A 19,526-nucleotide genomic window follows, 5' to 3' on the forward strand; every position below is an offset into this window, starting at 1 on the left:
TGCCCACTTCCTTAAAGTTGCTGAGAATGGTTGCTTCTTTCCCGTCTCTACTACAAGCTCGCTCGTAGAGGTGCAGTATGGTAAAGACACTACAGCCCATGCCATTTACTTTGAGTCGTACGCTTTCACCCCTCTCCTGCATCTAGACATGTATTTTTCGATCTGCGTTGCTATTCTCTTATCGGGCAGAGTGAGTACTGCTTCTACGTTGCTTGAAGGGCGGCGTCCTACAGATCACACCCCAGCCGTAACACTTTCCCCTCACGCCCCCTCAGAACAGATAGCTCTGTAATGAGGGGGCTTCTCTTCATTAGTAGCCCTCCGAGTGACATCTCTGTGTCTCCGCTGCTGGCGAGTGAGCTGCAGCGCAAGCACCGAGGGGGAGCAGGGCCGAGGTGCCCCATTGATGTATTCCTTTTGAAGTCTCTGCCACCCATGGCTTCCTCGACTCTCCTCTCCACGGAGGTCCCCGTGGGCACCGCCGGCACATTCTTCGGGGCCTCCTGGGCTACTGCTCTCCGGTTCTATCTGCAGGCCAAAGGCCGAAAAATATACAGCACCAGGCTCCCCCTGCCACAGCCCCATGACCGCAGGTTATATGTCACGCCGTTTCCAGCCCTTTACAAGTCTCAATTAAAATTTAATCAGCAAAGCATGGCAATTTGGGGCTGATAGCCCCATTTACAGCCTCCATCGCCAAAGGCTACGCGGACTCAAGAAGAGAAATTAGCCATCTAATTTGGGTTTTTTCAATGCGTCTGCCACTGCTCCCAAAAAGCGCCGCAATTAAATTGCTTTTTAACATCAATAATTCGAATTTGATGAATCATATTTCATTCTGCATAAACGCACACTACCTTTTTTTAATAATTGATTTAATAAAACGATACTGCATGTGATGGATTAAAATCAGGTTACTGTATTGCTTAAAAAAACCTCTGTGCCACTTAGACCGCACTCTAGGAGTGTGGCGTCGGGAATACTAGCTCCACCCTGTAAAATAAATAAATAAGTAAATAAATGTGGGCTTTATAATTGGCAAATATTAGGATTTTTTAAGAGCGAACACCCGGAGAATACATTGGGGACTGGGAGAGGTGTCCAGTTTAGGGTGGGCACCATGGAACCAGCTCCCCTGCAGTGATATCAGTGTGCATTCTAACTACTCGGTACTACGTACTCACACACCTCAGCAGATTTCATGCACGCGAGAGAGGTGTGTGAGGCGATCGAATATACGTGGAGGCTTACATGACTTGTGTTTCCTTAGTGATATCAGTGTGCATTCTAACTACTCGGTACTACGTACTTGCACACCTCAGCAGGTTTCATGCACGCGAGAGAGGTGTGTGAGGCGATCGAATATACGTGGAGTCTTACGTGACTTGTGTTTCCTATGTAACGTATTTAATAGTACAATAGTCACACCATGGATTCTCAATAGCTCCCAGAGGAGCTCAGATTCTCTCTGTGTGCAACAAAATGCAACAAGCATTGCCCGTGTGACATCGCGGAAGTCAGGCAGCCTTCGTTGGGACGTGGGAGGGTCCTGCAAAAGAAACAGGAAGGAACCGCCGGGAGAACGTCCGGAACCCTGCAGCCTGAATGCTGAAGTCCCTGGACCCATCAGAGGGACCGGGCGAAGACTGCATGGCACCAGAGGCAACACGGAGCTCCCGAGTGGTGAGGAAAGCCCCGCGGAGTGCCAGGAGACAGGTAAGGACCGAGCCGGTAAGTGAGAGCTTGCAGGCTGTGTGAACACAAGTTGCGTGCACTTGCTGGGGGGGAGGGGGTGCGCGCGCGTGTGTGTGTGTGCTCCTGTGTGTGCGTGTGTGTGCGCGCGTGTGTGTGTGTGTGTGTGTTATCCGCTTCCTGCCAATGTGGGACAGGAGATGTGCACGGTGTGTGGGTGAACGTGTGCGCTCACATGGGAGAATCCCCTGCCTGTGCCCATCCCCTGTCTCACATTCCCAGGAAGTGAATGACAATAGATGCTTCGCTGGACGCAGTGCTTTGCACTGCTACACCAGCTCGACCTAAAAAAGGAGCAAGGCAAAAGCCGGATAAGCGATGAGACTAAAACAAGATGGAGAAGAAAAGGGTGACACCACAAGATGGATGAAAGAGGGGTGAAGCAGAAGACAGAAGGGAAATGAGACAGTATACAAAAGCAACAGTGGGTGAGTGGTGGGACTGTGTTGCATGACACGTTAAAGAGAGAAGAAAGTTCTGTGTCAATGAGAGGGAGTTTCCATTCGTAAATAATTCCCTCAGACAACTATTTTTCTTATATCAACTCTACATACAGGCACCCACGCAGCAAGCACTCATACCTCCAATCTTGAATGAGTCAGATGCTACCAACTTAACTGGAACTTTGTGTCTCAAAACTTTTGTAAAAAGTTAATCAGTACATCATATATTACAACATCTCACCAGATGTAAACGATCTAAAAGCGGGAAATCATACAAGACAATTACATCTGTCACTGAGTTAGTTTGTAGGAATCTATCAGAAAAGACACAAGATAAAAACCAATTAATCCTGGGACCGGCTCTGGGGTAACACCCTAACCCGTCCCAGGATGCTTGTTTCCAGTCCAGGGAAGACCTGGCTTGGCAGTTCGGGCTAAACTGTCCTATGAGCAACAGGGTCAAGACGTATTTGCAAGTAGCTGGGTCTGAACTGGAGTGGCAAAGTGAGTTAAAGAACGATGATGGATTCAACCCAGATATTCACACACGGGTTACCCAAAAGAATCAACCTATGCACCCACCTGAACAACATACCATTTCCTGGATTGCTGCATTTAAACAATAAAGGCCAAAGAGAAACGTAAATACATTTAAAGTGATCTTCTTGCTAGCCACGCAGAGTGAGTGTAATATAGTATCAATAATAAATTGCCTAAGGACTGCATATGTGGCAAAGATACGGTTCGTAGATGTTTTTTTACTGCCTAAGGGCTGATATCTACGAACCAAGGGCAGGTGCCTCAAACCAATATGCCACTTTATTTGCTTGAAACGTTTCTAGCTGCATCTAGCTTAGATTCTTTGGGCTCTCTGAACTGACTGAAAACCAATATGTGCCTGGTATCTTTAAAAATATTGAGAAAAGGTAGAACAAATCTGAAAGTCCGGAAAAACTTTACTGTATGAGTAACACAAGCGTTTGATTGTTTAGTTAGGAACTTAGGGTGCTTTAGCTTTCAGTGAAGAGTACAATTTATAACCTTAATATGTTACGGTTGTAAACTGGTTCTTCAATTTATCATTGAGTTGGCCTGGAACCATATTTCTTCTATTCAATTTAGATTTACGCCCTATGCCATGAAATTTAATGGAGCTGTCTAAAAGAGGACTTTAATTTTAGGAATTAAAAGCTCATGGGTGAAGAGAAACTGGAAAAGTATTTAATAGAAGTGAAACAAGAGAGAGCACATGGAGATAGACAATTTTACTAGTTAACTACGCTAAAATAGCAGGGTGAGCCACATGAAATTAAACTGAATTAAAAAAATCCTTTAATAGAAGCACAATTAAAGAGGTAGAATGCGTTGGTTAAACAAATGCATGGAACTCCACCCCATTATGGCATCGAAAACATGGAGCACCTTATGAATAGTGTGAGTCAAATGGAGGTTACATGAAAGAAAAAAATGTAAAGGTGAGGCGAAGATATGGATATAGACAAAAACAATGCACTGGTTGAGTGGGGGGCAAACTCATAATGGCAGTAAAAGATATTTAATAATGAATTTCATAAGGTGAATTGTGGATATTGATTGGAAATATCAGTTTATATTATAGGTACTGGAAAAAGGTGCAAAGGTACGTTTGGCTTAAATACACATATATGGTTGTTATGAGATAATGACAAAAAAAGAGCGAACTGAAAGTCAATACAGAAAGGTCAAATCATTTTTGGTGGATTAAGCAATAAAGGACATTGAGGGCTTGAGGCTGAATTTATAATCAATACTGATGAATTGAATGTGAGTTGGTTTCACATAAAAGGTTCTACTATAAGAGTTAACTCAGAAACGTGTTAAGGCGATCATTACGAGGCAGTATGTTCCTAGTCCGATAGATAAGATTCCATGAAAATAAAAATACACCTTTTAAAAAAAAATCAAATGAGTATATTAATAAATAATAGAATGGTAATCACTTATGGATATCACTTTTTACTTGTTATAGTTGTTCTGGGGTTGACATTTCTCAGCAGATGAACAATGCATCATGACCTCTGAGTCACAAATTTACTGATAAATGCTAATATTACCCAAGTGCCGTGTAGTCCAGGACCCCTATTCAATTTCACACATATTCAGGCTTGCCACACTCTGACATGCAGGACAACATTTCAGACTATTGAACAATTTTCATAAAGCTCTTTAGCATACAATTAGATAGTGAATCAGGGTGCACCAATAAAATCCATCTGAATGGGCCAACTTCAAACATATAATTTCCATGAGGCGCAAAAAGACAGTAACACATATTTGAACGTCCCAGCATAAAAATAGCAGTGAACATTTTAACAGAATAGTCTATAGTAGAGAGAAAAGTCAAGCCAGTGCAAACGATAGAAATCCAGCGCACACTTAGTGATATGTAGGATGACAACCTAGTAAGTAGTAATAAATACAATGCACAAAAAAGGAAAACCACATAATTTGCTTACTAATACAAATGTGAACATTTTCACTAATATTATGGCCAATAGATTGGAGAAGGTGTCAGCAAATCCTGAAAAATCATGTGGGGCAATCATGTGGGACAAAATGGCACAGAAAATCATCGAAGACAAAATGGAAGATCTGCACATCACCAGACCCCTATTAACTGGCACGTTACACCCAATAGCTTAAGTACAAACCAAAAGTAACACTGGCACCAACATCATTCCATATAAATGAGCATTTGGTGAGGTGAACCAAAGGTGCGCATAAATGGGCTCAGAAGGCATGTAAGTTTAACACAGTTTCTTATAGTTGAAGTACTGCATCAAGGTACTAGAGCATACAAGACTACAAATGGAATTAGGACAGATTTCTATAAGTTAGAGATAGCAGCAAGGCACAGCTACCACTCCTGCCAATTTGCCTTCATGGCCCCTTGTAACGGCAACAAGATAAACAAAGAGAAGAGTGGACAATAACATGGGGATTCCCTGAAACCGACCACTCATCCAGGCCTTGATCTTCTGTTTTATACTGTAATTCCAAACTCAAGCTCTTCCTCCAATGCCACAGATCGGGGGAACTGATCCTCTCTTGCCACATCCTTAGCCATTTTTAGTGCTTCAACTCGCACATTGCTCTGCTGAACTATAGAATGACGGTGTCATGAACCAGCCTTTGATCTACAGGCATGCAAACCTTAAGCAAGCAGCAATGAAGTGGCAGATACAGTTGGTATGCTTGGTTGGCTTGTAGATGGGGTCAATGCTCTTCATATGGTTGAAGACCACAACATACAACTCACAAACAACACAGCTGCAGCCTTCTCTATACTAAACTGTTCAGCAATTGCAGATCTCAACCTACCATTGGCAAGGCTGCCTCTAGTGGACGTGTCGAATCCTACTGTATCTTCTTGCCTCATATAGCCAGACACTATCTGAAGGTCTGGTTGAGCTAATTTGCTAAGGAATCAAGTGCAAATTACACACGCGAACTGTTAGGACACACTTGTCTCCTATCTCGAAATGATGAAGTACCCTCTTAATATTGTCTTGACTGAACACCAATGAATAAAATATGTAGACTATACTCCCATGTGGAATCAATGAAGGGCATAGCACACAATCCTACAAACAATGTAGCATCTACTAAAATCACGATCAACCCAAAGTACAGCAATGTGAAGTTGAAGAAAAGCCAAGTGCTGTAAGTAAAGCGACAAACCAAAAATACAACATCGAAATTTACGATTTTTACAATTCTCCATTAAGTATCCACTGGAAGCAAAACATTAGTCAGTGGGTGCAGAGATCGCCTCATTATTTTCTGTATGCTACGGTAGAAATAAAAATTCAGCTGTAACTGGAAACCCGTTGACAGTACTCCGTGCTACTTCCTGCCTGACATAGAAAATGGCCCATGAAATGTACAATCTTATTTAGAAACTAAACCAAAACATTTATGCACATTCCCCACTCATTTTTTCTTTGTTACTTGACATAAGACAAATACAACATTATGGGAGAGTTGCTCTCTGGTATTTTGCAAGTTAAAAAAACACAGATAATGTCCTTGGGGTAATATCTCAAACTTCAGCAATAAGGCATACTTAAATGGCAATACATTGTAAAGGTTGACTTACAAAATTGTGTGTGGTGAGGGGAACATGATCCAGGAAATCCACCTGGAGCTCTTCTCCGATCAATGACGCGGCATCCGTATTCCAATCCAAGCGAGATTTCTTGCTGAAATAGAAGAAAAACAAATTAGCGGAACAAAAACCAGAGACATTAGCAAAAGTTCCTAGGGACTCAAAAAACACAAACTTTGCCAATTGGGCATGCAACCTTTGAAGCATGGGTCAGGTACAAAATGTAGGTTTGCTCACATGTAGCTTTCTTTGCAAGTTCTGCTGTAAGTAGACTGAGTAGTGAAATTACATTTTGTCAACACTCTGAACTGCAATGATGATTTCAGATTTCAAGTAATCACTGTCGGTAAGGGGATATAGAGGGTTTGCTTCAAAAGCGTTAAGGTTGAAACCAACCCAAGACACAGCTCTAATGATACATTATTAGATGTTTTGCAGCAGCTAGGACTCAATTGTGATGAGGTGATTGGGTTGAGAAGACTATGCTAATATCCATCCTTCTGGTTAAAGATATTCAAGGTCAAAGGTGTTCAATATAGGTCCAGGAAGGATGGATCCATTTTTAGATTATCCAAATAATTAGCATAAGCTTTGCGTACAATAAATTCAGTACATTCGACATGGATGTGGTCCTTCTAGATATACGTTGGAGACAAAAGGCATTAGACACTTGGTTACAAACACCTCACACTGCCAGACCTGTAGAACAGCTCAATGAATTGGAAGATCTCACAAACATTTCTACAAAAATCATCTCAAACATATAGCCTTTCATTATTTGCTTGAACATTTTTAAACTTGAAATTAATTACATTAAGCGGACTGTTAATTACCAACAACACAACAACTTTATCCAGGGAATTCTGGAACGAAGAATGCTCATCTGACATTTGACTACTTGTGCCTTTTTAGGGTCCCTGATTAAAGGCCGTCTTTGCAGTTATGTTTATTGATTGTGTAACAAACATTTAAACTGTTTTGAGAATCCATTTCAAGTCTTTGCATATCCCATGTGTTTTATTCAACTTTATTTTTTCGTAACAAGAAGATTTGAATATCCCTTAACTACATACTTTTGTGTGAAAAACAATTCTCACAAATATCAGCACTATGTTTGGGCAACATCTAACTCTTTTCTCCAACCCCATTATCAGAAGTACATTTCTCTGCTCCTCTAAACAAGAGAAACACATACAAATAATGTAATCCTCCCTCTTTTCCAAACCGTCCTGTTTGCAGCAAACATAAAGCCCCTAGGACTAATTAAGGCCCAATGCATTTTTAACACATCTTCCAATTTTTATCGAAATGTTATTAAGAGCAACTTTAGAAGACCCTTTATAGTGCTGTAGAGTGTAGTGAGTAAAGTAAATCCATGTATACTCACCCACTTAAAGGAATTTTGTTAGATGGCATTGGTTGCCCTCAAATGACATTCATGAATTTTCACTAATTAAGCAATGTCCTTCTAGCTTATCACAAGAATTTAAATCCATTACAAATGGTTGTAACAAACTGTCAACAATTGTTTTCACTAATTCCTGTAGCGATCTTGTTTTGGGGCCATGCTAACTTATTTCAGTCGTTCACTGGCCTACTTGATTTGGGAATGATTGTCATTGTGTTTAAGGAGGTCAGGCTGTGTAGCCCTGTATTAATTTATAGCTGATGGGTATAAAGGTTTTGTGTGGTGGAGGGCTTTGGGAGTTCATACTGTGTTAATAAAATGGAGATAAATTTGCCTGATTCATAGGAGTCATGAAAAACTCTTCCTCTCATCACATCCTTGCCATTCTATGCAAATTTGTTTGCACAATTGCAACGCAAAAGTGCTTACTGGCTAATGGCCACAAGTGGAGCTTTCATACCACATACCACTTACTCTAGGAGGCAGTGAGTCCTAGGTGCAGACATTAATGAAGCAACATTCCATGTAACCTTGCTCCAAAAATACAGTAATATAAAAGTAATGTCAGTCTCAGCACTGATGCTTCTCATGCCACACTGTGTTCAAGGACCGCTGTTTCCCTGTCTGGCAATGCAAGAACTGTCAATGATATTGGCGAATTACCTGGGTGCATACCAACATATTTACAACTAGGAGCACGAGACGTTGGTCTGACTCCAAGTTATGGTCTAATCTGTGATGGAAGTGACTGTAACCAGTTCAAGACCGTTACCAGTTAATCACATGTATTGCAGGGTGCACATTACAGAACTTTTCTTTCAAGTGATTCAAACCATCTCCAAATTGTAGACATTAATATGCCCAAAGCGCAATAGAGGAAGTTCATTATCCTACAGCACAGGTCTTAGCTAGCCACTTGGTGTACAGATTAGGGATACCGAATTCATATTAAGTTCCCTTTATTGTTGGAGATTCAGAGAAAGTTTCTAAGACCTGTTTTATAAAGTATTCCACTCTCAATGCAAAAATTCTATAGATCTTTTAGCAGATATGTACTTTGTAGATGTTGCAAATGGGCTAGCCCGCCTCTTAACTGCTGTTAAACAATACTCTATGGAACTTTGTGAAGAATTTTATTTTGTATCTTGAAGATCTATAGACAACTGTCTTAATAAAATTTGTTCTTACTACTACAATTCACAACAGACCCGAGAGCCAAGAAAACACAGTAAACCATACCCCCGCCGGCTAACCATATTAAAGCCAACAGCCAAACCTCAGCAGGTCCTATTCAGACAACTCGAGCAAAATAATCATCTAACATCATGACATCACTCAATCAACAGAATGGGAAGCAATTTTAGCTTCAGACAGTGGCTGGATCTTTCAATTCTCACACAATCAGAAACCCATAAACTGGTCCATGGTAGTGTTCCATATAAAGCAACGAAACCAGCAGACATTTGGGCGACTCTGTTGAGAACCTCACAATTATCAGTTGAAGTTTTAAGTTATCAGTCTGAGAAAATGGACACTCCGATTATGCTATTAAACACCAAGGCAGTTTCCATCTCTGGGATCAATACAAACTGTGATAATTAAAATAAACTCATAATTAAAGCTCAAAATGAGTAGAAATTATGCGAACAACCTCAGGAGAGATTTTCAACAACCTCAAGAAGGCTTCGCGACCTGACAGCCCGGCAAGCAACCCTACACTAGCCACAACCCAGGCAGCCCAAACCACAAAGAAACTTTTCTAGGTTGCGCCTCCTCCAGCACATGCAGTCAAAGAGCGCTCGCCCAATGGCCGTTGAAGCCAAGCCCCCAAGGCACTGCACACGCTCACAAGCACCACAGCCCCCGCAGAAAAAACCTTGTCTAGACCAGCAAACCAGCTCTAACCCTTGATACAACAGTATGACCACGGACAAGAACAAGGGTATACAAATTATCAAGGACACAACTGCCTAGGGCCCACAGAGGAAAAAACGACGCAAGGCATGTGAGCAGAAGGCTATGTGTGCCGGACGGAAAACTATTTACTCTTTTTTCAACAATTCAAACTGCAATTTTAAACCTATGCATGCCTTAGTGAATCAAGCAATCAACACTGGTCCTGACCGGTCCAAACAAATGACAAGCCAAATTAGCAACTCCGACATCACAAAGTCTCTGCAGGATAAGATTGTTGAAGAAGGGAAAAAAGGATCCTCCAGAATCGATAACCATTTGAAAACACAAGCAGAACGACACTCTCCTAGTAGGCCCGGTACCACGAAAGCAACCTTCAATCCTGTGACCAAAAATGAATCTTGAGAACTGCCACAACATGATCACAGAAATCGACAACCAAGCCCAGATACAGAAGATGTGTTGACAGTGCAAATCACCAAGCTCAGGGACAGCATCAATAGCCCTTCCAAGGGCAAAAAAGACCTCCAAGAATACACCAAGCTAAAATCAATAATCACCACCACAAGGCCACGTGTGTAATTGGGCATTGATCAGCTTCACCCCAGATCAGGGGCCCACTTGCCCCTAGACTGTCAGAATAGCACCACTAGTTCAGAGGCCCCACCTTACAACAAAATTGACAGTCAGGTAACCCTAATGTACCCAGAGTGCCGATCAAGAGAGCAGTTTGATTTACTAAATGTGGAAACATCCTTTGCCTACTAAGTCAAATTCTAGACACTGCCAAAATATGCTCAAACGACAGCGCCTCTGTGGAATTCTTGGCTCCTACTTCAGGACATACTAATAAGACCACTAGGGAACATGGGCGTCATCTACAGCAGCCAACAAGGCACTGAGGGCCGCGGAGACATTCAATAGTTGGAGGATACAGGTATCACACTACAGAGAACTAGCATGTCTACATTACTTAGCCTCACATAAGAGAAGCCACAATCTGAGCAGCTACCACAAAGACCAGGTTAAGTCTTGAGAAATACACTGAGCAAATCACCTGGTGCCTCTGGTTCCTGAGATCCTCAACTCGGCCAGATGTTCAACAGAGTGCTAACATCAGACCACAACTGGATCTGGATTTCCAGAGCCCTGAATCAACCCAAAAGGTAAGTATGAAAGGCTCCCCGGTAGCAAAACCAACTGAGATGGCAGGTAAACTTAAAATCTGCTCATGGAACATCAATTGCCTGTCAGATAAATTAGCCGACAGTGAGACTATTGGATTTCTGCCCTCATTTCAGATAATCTTACTTTCAGGAAACCTGGGCAGAAAAGGCGCCCATGATCCAAGGCTATATCAGCTACTCAGAGTCTGCAAAAAAATAATCTGTATATGGCAGCCACTGCAGGCTGTCCTAAAGGGCAACTATACAATTAACTATACAATTAAACCGATAGAAGGGAATGGCCTGAACAATTTTCAAATACTCTCATGCAAGGCCCAAGCACGCTCAACCTGACGTTTATGAATATATATATATTCAGGCTTGACAAAATCGGCAAGTCCCTCATATAGGAATTAGAGTATTCCAACTTAAGAGCAATCAACGGCCATTTACAATCTGACAGCCCACCTTGTTTTACATATCATAACCATAAGACCCTCACTCTAATAGACTTCACTGTGCCGTTGGTCACACTTATCCATTTAGTTTCTAGATTTTCAATAATACCAAGAGGTAAAAGCAACCATCTTCTTCAAGAACTAAGTCTTGCCTTCATCCATGACAACCATACATCAGAAGGTAAATTGTTATTGTTTCAAGTTACTTAAAACATTACAATGTAACCTAAAACATCCAAAGCAGTAAAAACAAGGTGAAATCAAATAAATCACAATTCGTCAATTCATACAATCGCCCTTCAAGAGCGGTAAAAACAAGATAAAATCAGATATCACAGTTAATTCATTTGAGTGTTATGCCGTTCAATCAGTTATTCCGCAAAACATAGACTTTGAATAAATGACTATTATGCATATTGACTTCCCACAAGAGCACAAATACTGTAATGTATGTTGCCTGCTCCACCTGTTCCCCACTCTGTCTAGAGTAAGCGCAACTACTGGACTAAGGCCAGTGAGTAGGGAGCAAAACACTGTCCTATCGGGCTAAAGATATTAGGGTAAAATTAGAGCATAAATGACCGGCTCTATACAACTTTGTAGGGCTTATGAACAGCCTGTTTTGTAAAATGCGATACTCAGTGGCTTATGGCCAACTAGTGATGGCTTGTACAAGGCCTAACTTGCCTTTAGGGACCAGCTCTTAGCCTGCTTGAAGACGAGCCCATATCTGATTCAATAAAATTCCGGGGCCCCTAGGACACCCAATCAGATCATAAAGTACTGGATGTGAAAAACAGGGGAAAGAGGTGGACAGCTTAGTGTTTTGTTTGGTGCTGTGATTTAGTCTGGATTTAATGCAAAGTTTTGGCTGGGAATCAAGTAAGCAGCCCACTCTTTCAACTGTCTGTAGACCTCGAATTCAGTAATCTAAACACTTACCCAAGGAATTTCATGCACCTGGCTGAAAGCTGTATATCAGCACCACTCAAACATGCAATAACAGCATAGTTGCATTGATGTCCAAACTTCGAAATATTGGCTTCAGCCAACAGCATCTTAAGCTTTTAGAGCAGGACAAAGGCAGAGTACATGCATCTGTGATTCCTGCCTAAAATTGCATAGTTGACATTTATGATTGGAAGAGCCTTTTAAGTGCCCACATTTCAATGCTTTTAAAGGAATTAGCCAGCATTGCATCCTCAAGAGATCTTTTTTGAGGACCTGTTTCATGGAGCTCGTTAGACCGGGTTTTCCCATGCATTGGTAAAATGACATACAGAGGTCTGCATGGGCCTTTTGCGCTATCTCTTGCAGGTCTTCCTTGCCGGATTTATTTTTTCCATTTGTGACTAGGATTTTGGACGTTAACTTTGGGGGCAGATTTTGTATAAGGATACTCTGGGCTCCCAAATGTTCAGATGCAGTTATTGCATAGGGTTTCCATTGGTGATTTTGTTTTCTCGAATGCCATGCCACATTCGTTTTTTGAGGGTTCTTTTGGGGCAGTCTTAAAAGCTTGGCATACTAGGTCAAAAATAGAGCTTTCAACAAAACTGATTGTTTACTCAGTCCAAATTCTAAAAGTACTTGGGACGACAGTGTGGCAATGGGAAGAAGAAACAGGTTTCTGTAGCATCACGTTTGTGCTTTGTACAGCCACGAGTCAATGATCTTTAAATATTAATAGATTATTATAGGTTAGGATTGGCATGAATTTAGCTTCAATCACTTTGTAAATACCTGTGAGGTCGGGCCATACATCTTTTATGCCCGTTTTTTAAAACTCTTAATCATGGACAAGGAAATATTTTTCAGAGACGAGAGTTTGGTAAAGTGCGAGCCTCGATGGTTAAAATAAATGCCCAGGTATTTTAGACTAGAGGCTTGCTCCAAGGCTACGTTGTTCATGGTAACTTTAAATCTGCTGAAGGAGTTGTTACTCCTGGCATCACATACCATAATTTTTGTTTTGGATTGATTTACTGCTAATTTGTTGTTATTGCGGTACTGTGCAAGACTCTCCAGCGATCGTTGAAGCCCCAAGGAAGTGTGGTCTAATAGTAAGTAATGTATCATCTGCATACTGGAGGCAATAGGAGCTTGTATCAAGTTATGTCAATACCTAGTGATTATTTTGGGGTTTTTGCAATGTTTGTCGTTGAGGCGACATGAGACGCCACAGGGGCAGAATGCTGTTGGGTAGTGAAAGATGTGTATGCTCAAAGCTGAGAAGAGCAAGGTTGTGACCAATGAAAAGACAGCCATAAATGTTCCCAACCATCCACCTCCGATGGCTCCTCCAGCAGGCTCATTAACCCCTCCCATGCTCATGACGAGCTGAACTCGTCATGAGCCACAGCGCTCCGGTGCTCATGACCAGCTCAGCTCGTCATGGTCCGTGGAACGCTCAGGTGCGGGGAGAATTCCCCTCCTGTGCTGAACGTTCCACGGGAGCCAATGCACCTGTGACAATCTCAGCTCGTCATGAGCACAGGAGCACCGTGCCTCATGACGAGCTGAGCTTGTCATGAGCATGCAGGCGCTGTGCGCGCCCCCCTCCCCCCAGCACAGCAGGTGAATAATCCCCGCAGCAAAGGGGTTAAACAAACCGCCAACAACCTCCACCCTCTCGCTCCCAGAGAGCACCCTGCAGTATGATCTGTCATCACCCAACCTGACCTACGCCGGCCACTCGGGATGGACAACCTGAAGACCACTGCATGTCTGCACACGGAGTATTACGATCCACCAGAGAAAAAGGCAGAGAGGAACTCTGTAGAACCCAAAGGGGGAGGAGCCAGAGGATGCCAGCAAGGGAGGGCGATAGGGTGGACTGTTAGGAGCCCAGCAAGAGATAGATTAATTTGGGTAGGTGTCTTATGAGAGTAACACTTGTACTAACCCATCCCGAGCTAAGATAAGCCAAGCCCCTAGCCTTGGTACAGTTATACAAGAGGCTCACGAATCAGACTCCAGGCCGGGCACAATCATTCCTAAGACCCACGGACTCGAGTTCATCCTCATGTGAATGCATCTCTAGTCCCAAGCATTTAACCTTCCATCAAATCCTGGACTTCTAGGGCTTTTCATATGCCACAAGAAAAGATGAACGGTCCACCCGGGTGAACAAGTCACCTTCCATCAGGTCATGAACCAAACTTGAGTACTCACCATCCCCTCTCTCCTGTAAAACCATCCGAGAGGAAGCTTTACCGGTGTAAGGGAACATCCCTAACACCTGTTTGCTAGTGTACATACTTGGTAAACTTCTCTCTAAAATTGAAAAAAAGGTTTTTGCGATGCTCGCGTTCGGTAGATGGGGCCCGTCAGATCAATATTTTGCATTTATAAATGTTTACCAACATTTCACTACCGTTTCTAACTACTGTTCAGGCCAGATGGGCAACTTACCAATCTGAAAAAGTTCTCCACATCTGTGCCTTAGTCATTCATGCCTTCTTCAACCCCTAATGTCGAATAGAACCAAACATCTCATCGTTTTGTAAAACCTACAATCCTTGAACCAACATGCTTTTGCATTAAGTGGAAGCAATCATCAAGCAACGTGCTAGATGCAATGAGAGAGACAGGGAACGAGGATACAACAGTAAGGTGTAAGGTGCTCCCCTCTTGTAGAAATGTAATAACAGAAGAATAAGCCAGATCCATGAGAAAGGAAGTGATTGCTGCAAATTGTAGAACCATCCAATTCACAACAGAGACACAACATGACATTAAAACACCTTTTCTTAATAATGAGAAGACCTCGGACTCGTACCCTTTCTGCTCCTGAAGTAACCGGAACACTGCACAGCATTCGGGCTGCAGACCGCGTACTTTAAGGGCCTTCATGAGGCAATCGTGTAAGCTCATCCCATTCCGCACGCTGACCTGAAAACAAGAGAGAAGGTGAGATCTCAATGCAGTATCTGCCTAGGCAGAAGGGGGCGCCAGAACAGTTCAAGAAAATATTAATGAAGGTGCAATTTATTAGACACCTGGAACAACCAGTACATGTATGTTAATCTAGTGATGAACTTGGGATGTTGAGCCTGGCTGCTCCTAAATTGAAAAGGACACGGTTGGACAAAAACCATTATAGAAAATCACTGATAAAAAAGAATGGAGGAAAACAAGAACTAAGCATCAAGGAAAACAACGTGGAGTAAATTGAACATGTGCCTATGCCTTCCTTTCCATGTTATTCCTATTTTTTATGAAGGACTAGGCAGAACATGAAGTTGCAGCAGTTCCAGAGTATACAAACTGCGGTTTATCATTTGATAGTAGCCTAACTTAAGAGCAATCAATACATTCCAGAATGTTGTCTGCTACTCTATTAATCTCATGATTAAGAAGTTTCAGAAAACTAAACGGGGGGACAGAAAGATGTTAATACACTCTAATTAATACCGATCACACACGCCAAAAGCAAATTCTGTACTAATTCTAACATGTGATGCTCTGGATGAGTTTCCATATGCTGAAAGCTTGTATCAACATACTAGAAGCTCCTTTGTAAAGATATGTCATCCAAGCTTCCACACTCCACATAAAGTCATAGATTGGAGATAGAAATACACTCCAGCTGGCTCGCAAGCTTGAAGCAATTGTTGGGATAGCTGCTTCGTCGCTTGAATCCTCTGTCATCAATTTCTCTCTGCTGATTGATTCACAAATGATGGAGTGTAGATCCAATACTAACGAATCCTACCTGTCAGTTTGTGAAAACTGGATGAACAAATCATGGGTTCAAGGCTTCATTGTATGCCTCAACCTTAATATATAAGAAAGTGCCGGGTGCAAAGTGAGCTGCTGAATGCTCGACTGCCATATCTGATTCCGATACAGATGTAAGTTGATGTGCAAGCTGGGAAAGTTCTCGCACTGAACCCGGCATCACATTACTTGGAATAAGTTCCATCGACGATTGTGACCCCATTCTTCTCACAAACTTAGGCAACACTTATAGAGTGTGGTGTGGTGTGCGGTGGGGTGGTGTGGTGTGGTGTGGTGTGGGTGTGTGTGTATGTTAAACAAAGCATGTGTGTTAAATACTAGCAGGTACATGATGGTGCATAATGACGGAGGGCTGGGTCGCCAAGATTAGTGCAAGCCCTCCTCCAGTATAACTACTACTAGTCTGGTCCAGTCTTGCATTGCACCCTAAATACCAGACAAGCTAACTCACTGTTCAAAGTTAATAAAAGATACTTGCAGAGCAAACATACACACGTCATTTCGATTCCTGCTGCTTAGTTAAGTATGCCATACGAACATTACCTACAATTAAATGAAACGGTATGTACTTTCTGATAATCAGTTCCACTAATTTTGGTCTTTAGTGATGACGTGCTCACCAACGTCTTGAAAACACTTTTAATGAGGGGGTTTTAAACGTTTTTGGGATATGTCGATGCTGGACTGCAGTACCTCTTGCAACCAGTAAGACATTTAAGCTTGGTAAGTGATAGTCTTGCATTTAATATTCGTTGTCCTGTAAGTGATGAAGTAAAATAGCAGAGCTTGAGAAGAGTAAACATAAGGATGACGTAGGAAGTGAGAGGCATAGCCAGCAAGGAAATGGAAGTTGTGTGTGATCAATGTGATACTAGTTACATTAAAAGAATGGCCTCTTTTAACGTAAACATTAGGTATTAATGCTACAGCAAAAAATAATTTTCCTATAAAATATGAATTGGCAAGTCTGCACTTTTAAGATTGGAGCCTATGATCTAAAGCTGTCTAGAAGGCACTGCTGAGCAATTTCACTGTCTAAATACCATGCCACATTTTGGGGAGCCTAAGCCTAAGACGGGGAGCACACAGTGCAGGCCATAACCAGTCGCTACCCTAAGCTATGTGACCACCATGAGATAAATGCATAAAAATAACTAATTATATATTGTGCACTACACACTTTTTTCAGCTCTAGGCGCTTCACTAGATATCATTATTAGTATACCACTATACAAGACTAATAGTATTGACTGCAAAGGTACGAAATACTAAGACTGGCTTTTTAACATTCAAGTCTATTGCCTAAAGGACTTTTGTTGGGGTCTCAGCCTTCTGATCTTTTCGAGAGGCTCATTGTTCTTGAAGGTACATAAGCAGTAAAGTAAGTTGTGGTAAACTTAGTGAGTTTTTAATTTTTTTTTCTGCCTTTGAGAAGCTGGATTTTAGGTCTGTCTATTGACAGTGCAGCTCTCCAACAGACCTATTGCTAACAATATACACACATTGGGGTTTGTGTCCACCCTTTTCAACCATTGGCTTAAGAATTTGTCCATCAAATGTTTGTTCAGACCAGTGGTGTATTCATCTCTCACCTGAGGCTGTTGGCTGTTTGGGTGTGACCTCCCACCTCCACTCGTGCTTTTGAATTGTACAGAATGAGGGACTATGTTACAACTAGAACCCCAACTGTCCCCTCATGGTGGCTCTGTCCCACAAGTCATGCTCTCCATATATTAGTACACAAAACTCAGACCTATTTTCTTTGCCAATGCCTGTTCAACGTTTCACCAAATGATGTACCCAGGGTCTTGCCCTCTTTACCAATATTATTCTAAGTTCGGCTTGGAGTGTTTGTATCTTAGAGTTTTCGTGTTCTGACACCATTCCAGGTTTCGCACAAGGTGAATGGTTCTTACTGTCACTAAGTGTTCTCTGACCAACATTTGTGGTCAGGATAAATAACAAGGCTAGAGCTAGCCCTGAGAGCGGCTATCAATGTAGTGCATGGTTTCCACCATGACAAGAGATAGTACTCAGACAGTCTTCTACAGTAGTGCATGGTTACACCACGGTCTCACAGGGAAGGAGCCGCTGGAGGGTAAGAGTCTCCGGATAAGACAATGATGGATAAATTCAAAATCCCTGGGCTAATTTTCTTTTTAAAGTGCCCCTTGGCATCAGAAAGTGTGCATAGTGGGATCATTACAGTATATATGACACTGCCATTTACAGTTAATGACTATTTCCAGAATTTTACATCTGAAAATTTTAAATTTTAATAAACAGTCCATACTATCCATACAGACACAAAAACATGCAACAATCATTCATACAAAACATCAATTCCTAAAACAGATGGCTTCTAAATAAATAATTTCTAGCTGGTTTTTATAGTCACGATTCCATTAATAACATTCCTGCCCTCTGACTTTAAACCATCAAGATTACATTTGCAAGAGAATGTTGGGCTACCACATTCATGCAATCCTTATATACGCTAAGAGCTACCTGTGCAGTCCAGACCCCAATGAGAGAACATCGGCATTAGGGGATATCTTCTCAATCTTCTGTAACATGCACAACAGAATAACAAGAGTGATTTGCTCTCCCTGTCTCCTACAACACAGGCACAAACCCAGGCATATTTTACTCAATTTTGACGTAAAGCTCCTTAATCTTAATGGAAAACCCCCCAAACAAAATATCACGTAAACAGATTTCAAGAAAGGTGGGGATGCCAATCCAAATCTGAGCCCAACTGTACTTCTTACGTGACAGATAGATGGGCCCAATGGAGTACTCAAGACAGAGTTGTTGTCCTCTTTTTTTAAACCGTCCCCAAATCATGCAGAGAGCATTTTTAGGTCAGATCTCGTTATGAATTTGGATTCTGCCCACACATTATGTGGACCAAGACTAACCTGGTTGTCCTTCATAAATGATACCCATGGAAGGAGCTGAGCAATACCAATCCTTGGGGTGGCTCTACGGGCATACCGAGACACTTCTGAAGTCAGGTTTGACCACAACCAAATCCATAAGACAAGTGGTCTAATAGCAGCACTGGCTGATAAATCTTACTAATTCTTTTGAGTAAAATAACCTGAGTTGACTGCATAAAACTTCAGTATTTGTGCAGACATTTACTTTGTTGAAGCTTATGTGACTCCACGTCGAAGTGTTCTGTAACTCAGTCGACAGGTCATTGATCTGAGACTGATAGACGCATTCTCTACCTCTATGGTGCAGAAGAAAATGGTTATAAATAAGTCCAAAACATACACCATGATCTGTGGGCCTACACCGCTCAAAACCTTTTTCATTGAAAAAAATGCTATCCAGACTGTCACTTCCTTTTGCTATTTAGGTATTAGAGCCAAAATGAACAGGGTAACCCAGGGAATTTTTACATTTTCTTCCAAACTAGGGAAACGTCCTATTTATGAGATGGCAGCTTTGTATAAAGCCAAATGTGCAAGTACAGCCCTTTATGGA

At 41.9% G+C, this 19,526-nt stretch overlaps 1 protein-coding gene across 2 annotated transcripts in view; it reads right to left on the reverse strand.

Moving 5' to 3' along the window:
• RAF1 (Raf-1 proto-oncogene, serine/threonine kinase) overlaps positions 1 to 19,526 on the reverse strand; it is a 314,694-nt gene that overhangs the window by 147,474 nt on the left and 147,694 nt on the right. For both annotated transcript variants that reach the window (XM_078661425.1, XM_078661424.1), the window contains exons 3-4: positions 15,070 to 15,182; positions 6,334 to 6,436 (exon numbers count right to left, since the gene is read on the reverse strand). In XM_078661425.1, coding sequence (XP_078517551.1) covers positions 6,334 to 6,436; positions 15,070 to 15,182 — 216 coding nt within the window. The remainder of the gene's footprint in view (positions 1 to 6,333; positions 6,437 to 15,069; positions 15,183 to 19,526) is intronic.

The sequence above is a fragment of the Lissotriton helveticus genome, chromosome 9 (assembly GCF_964261635.1).
Source record: "Lissotriton helveticus chromosome 9, aLisHel1.1, whole genome shotgun sequence".
Taxonomy (NCBI): domain Eukaryota; kingdom Metazoa; phylum Chordata; class Amphibia; order Caudata; family Salamandridae; genus Lissotriton; species Lissotriton helveticus.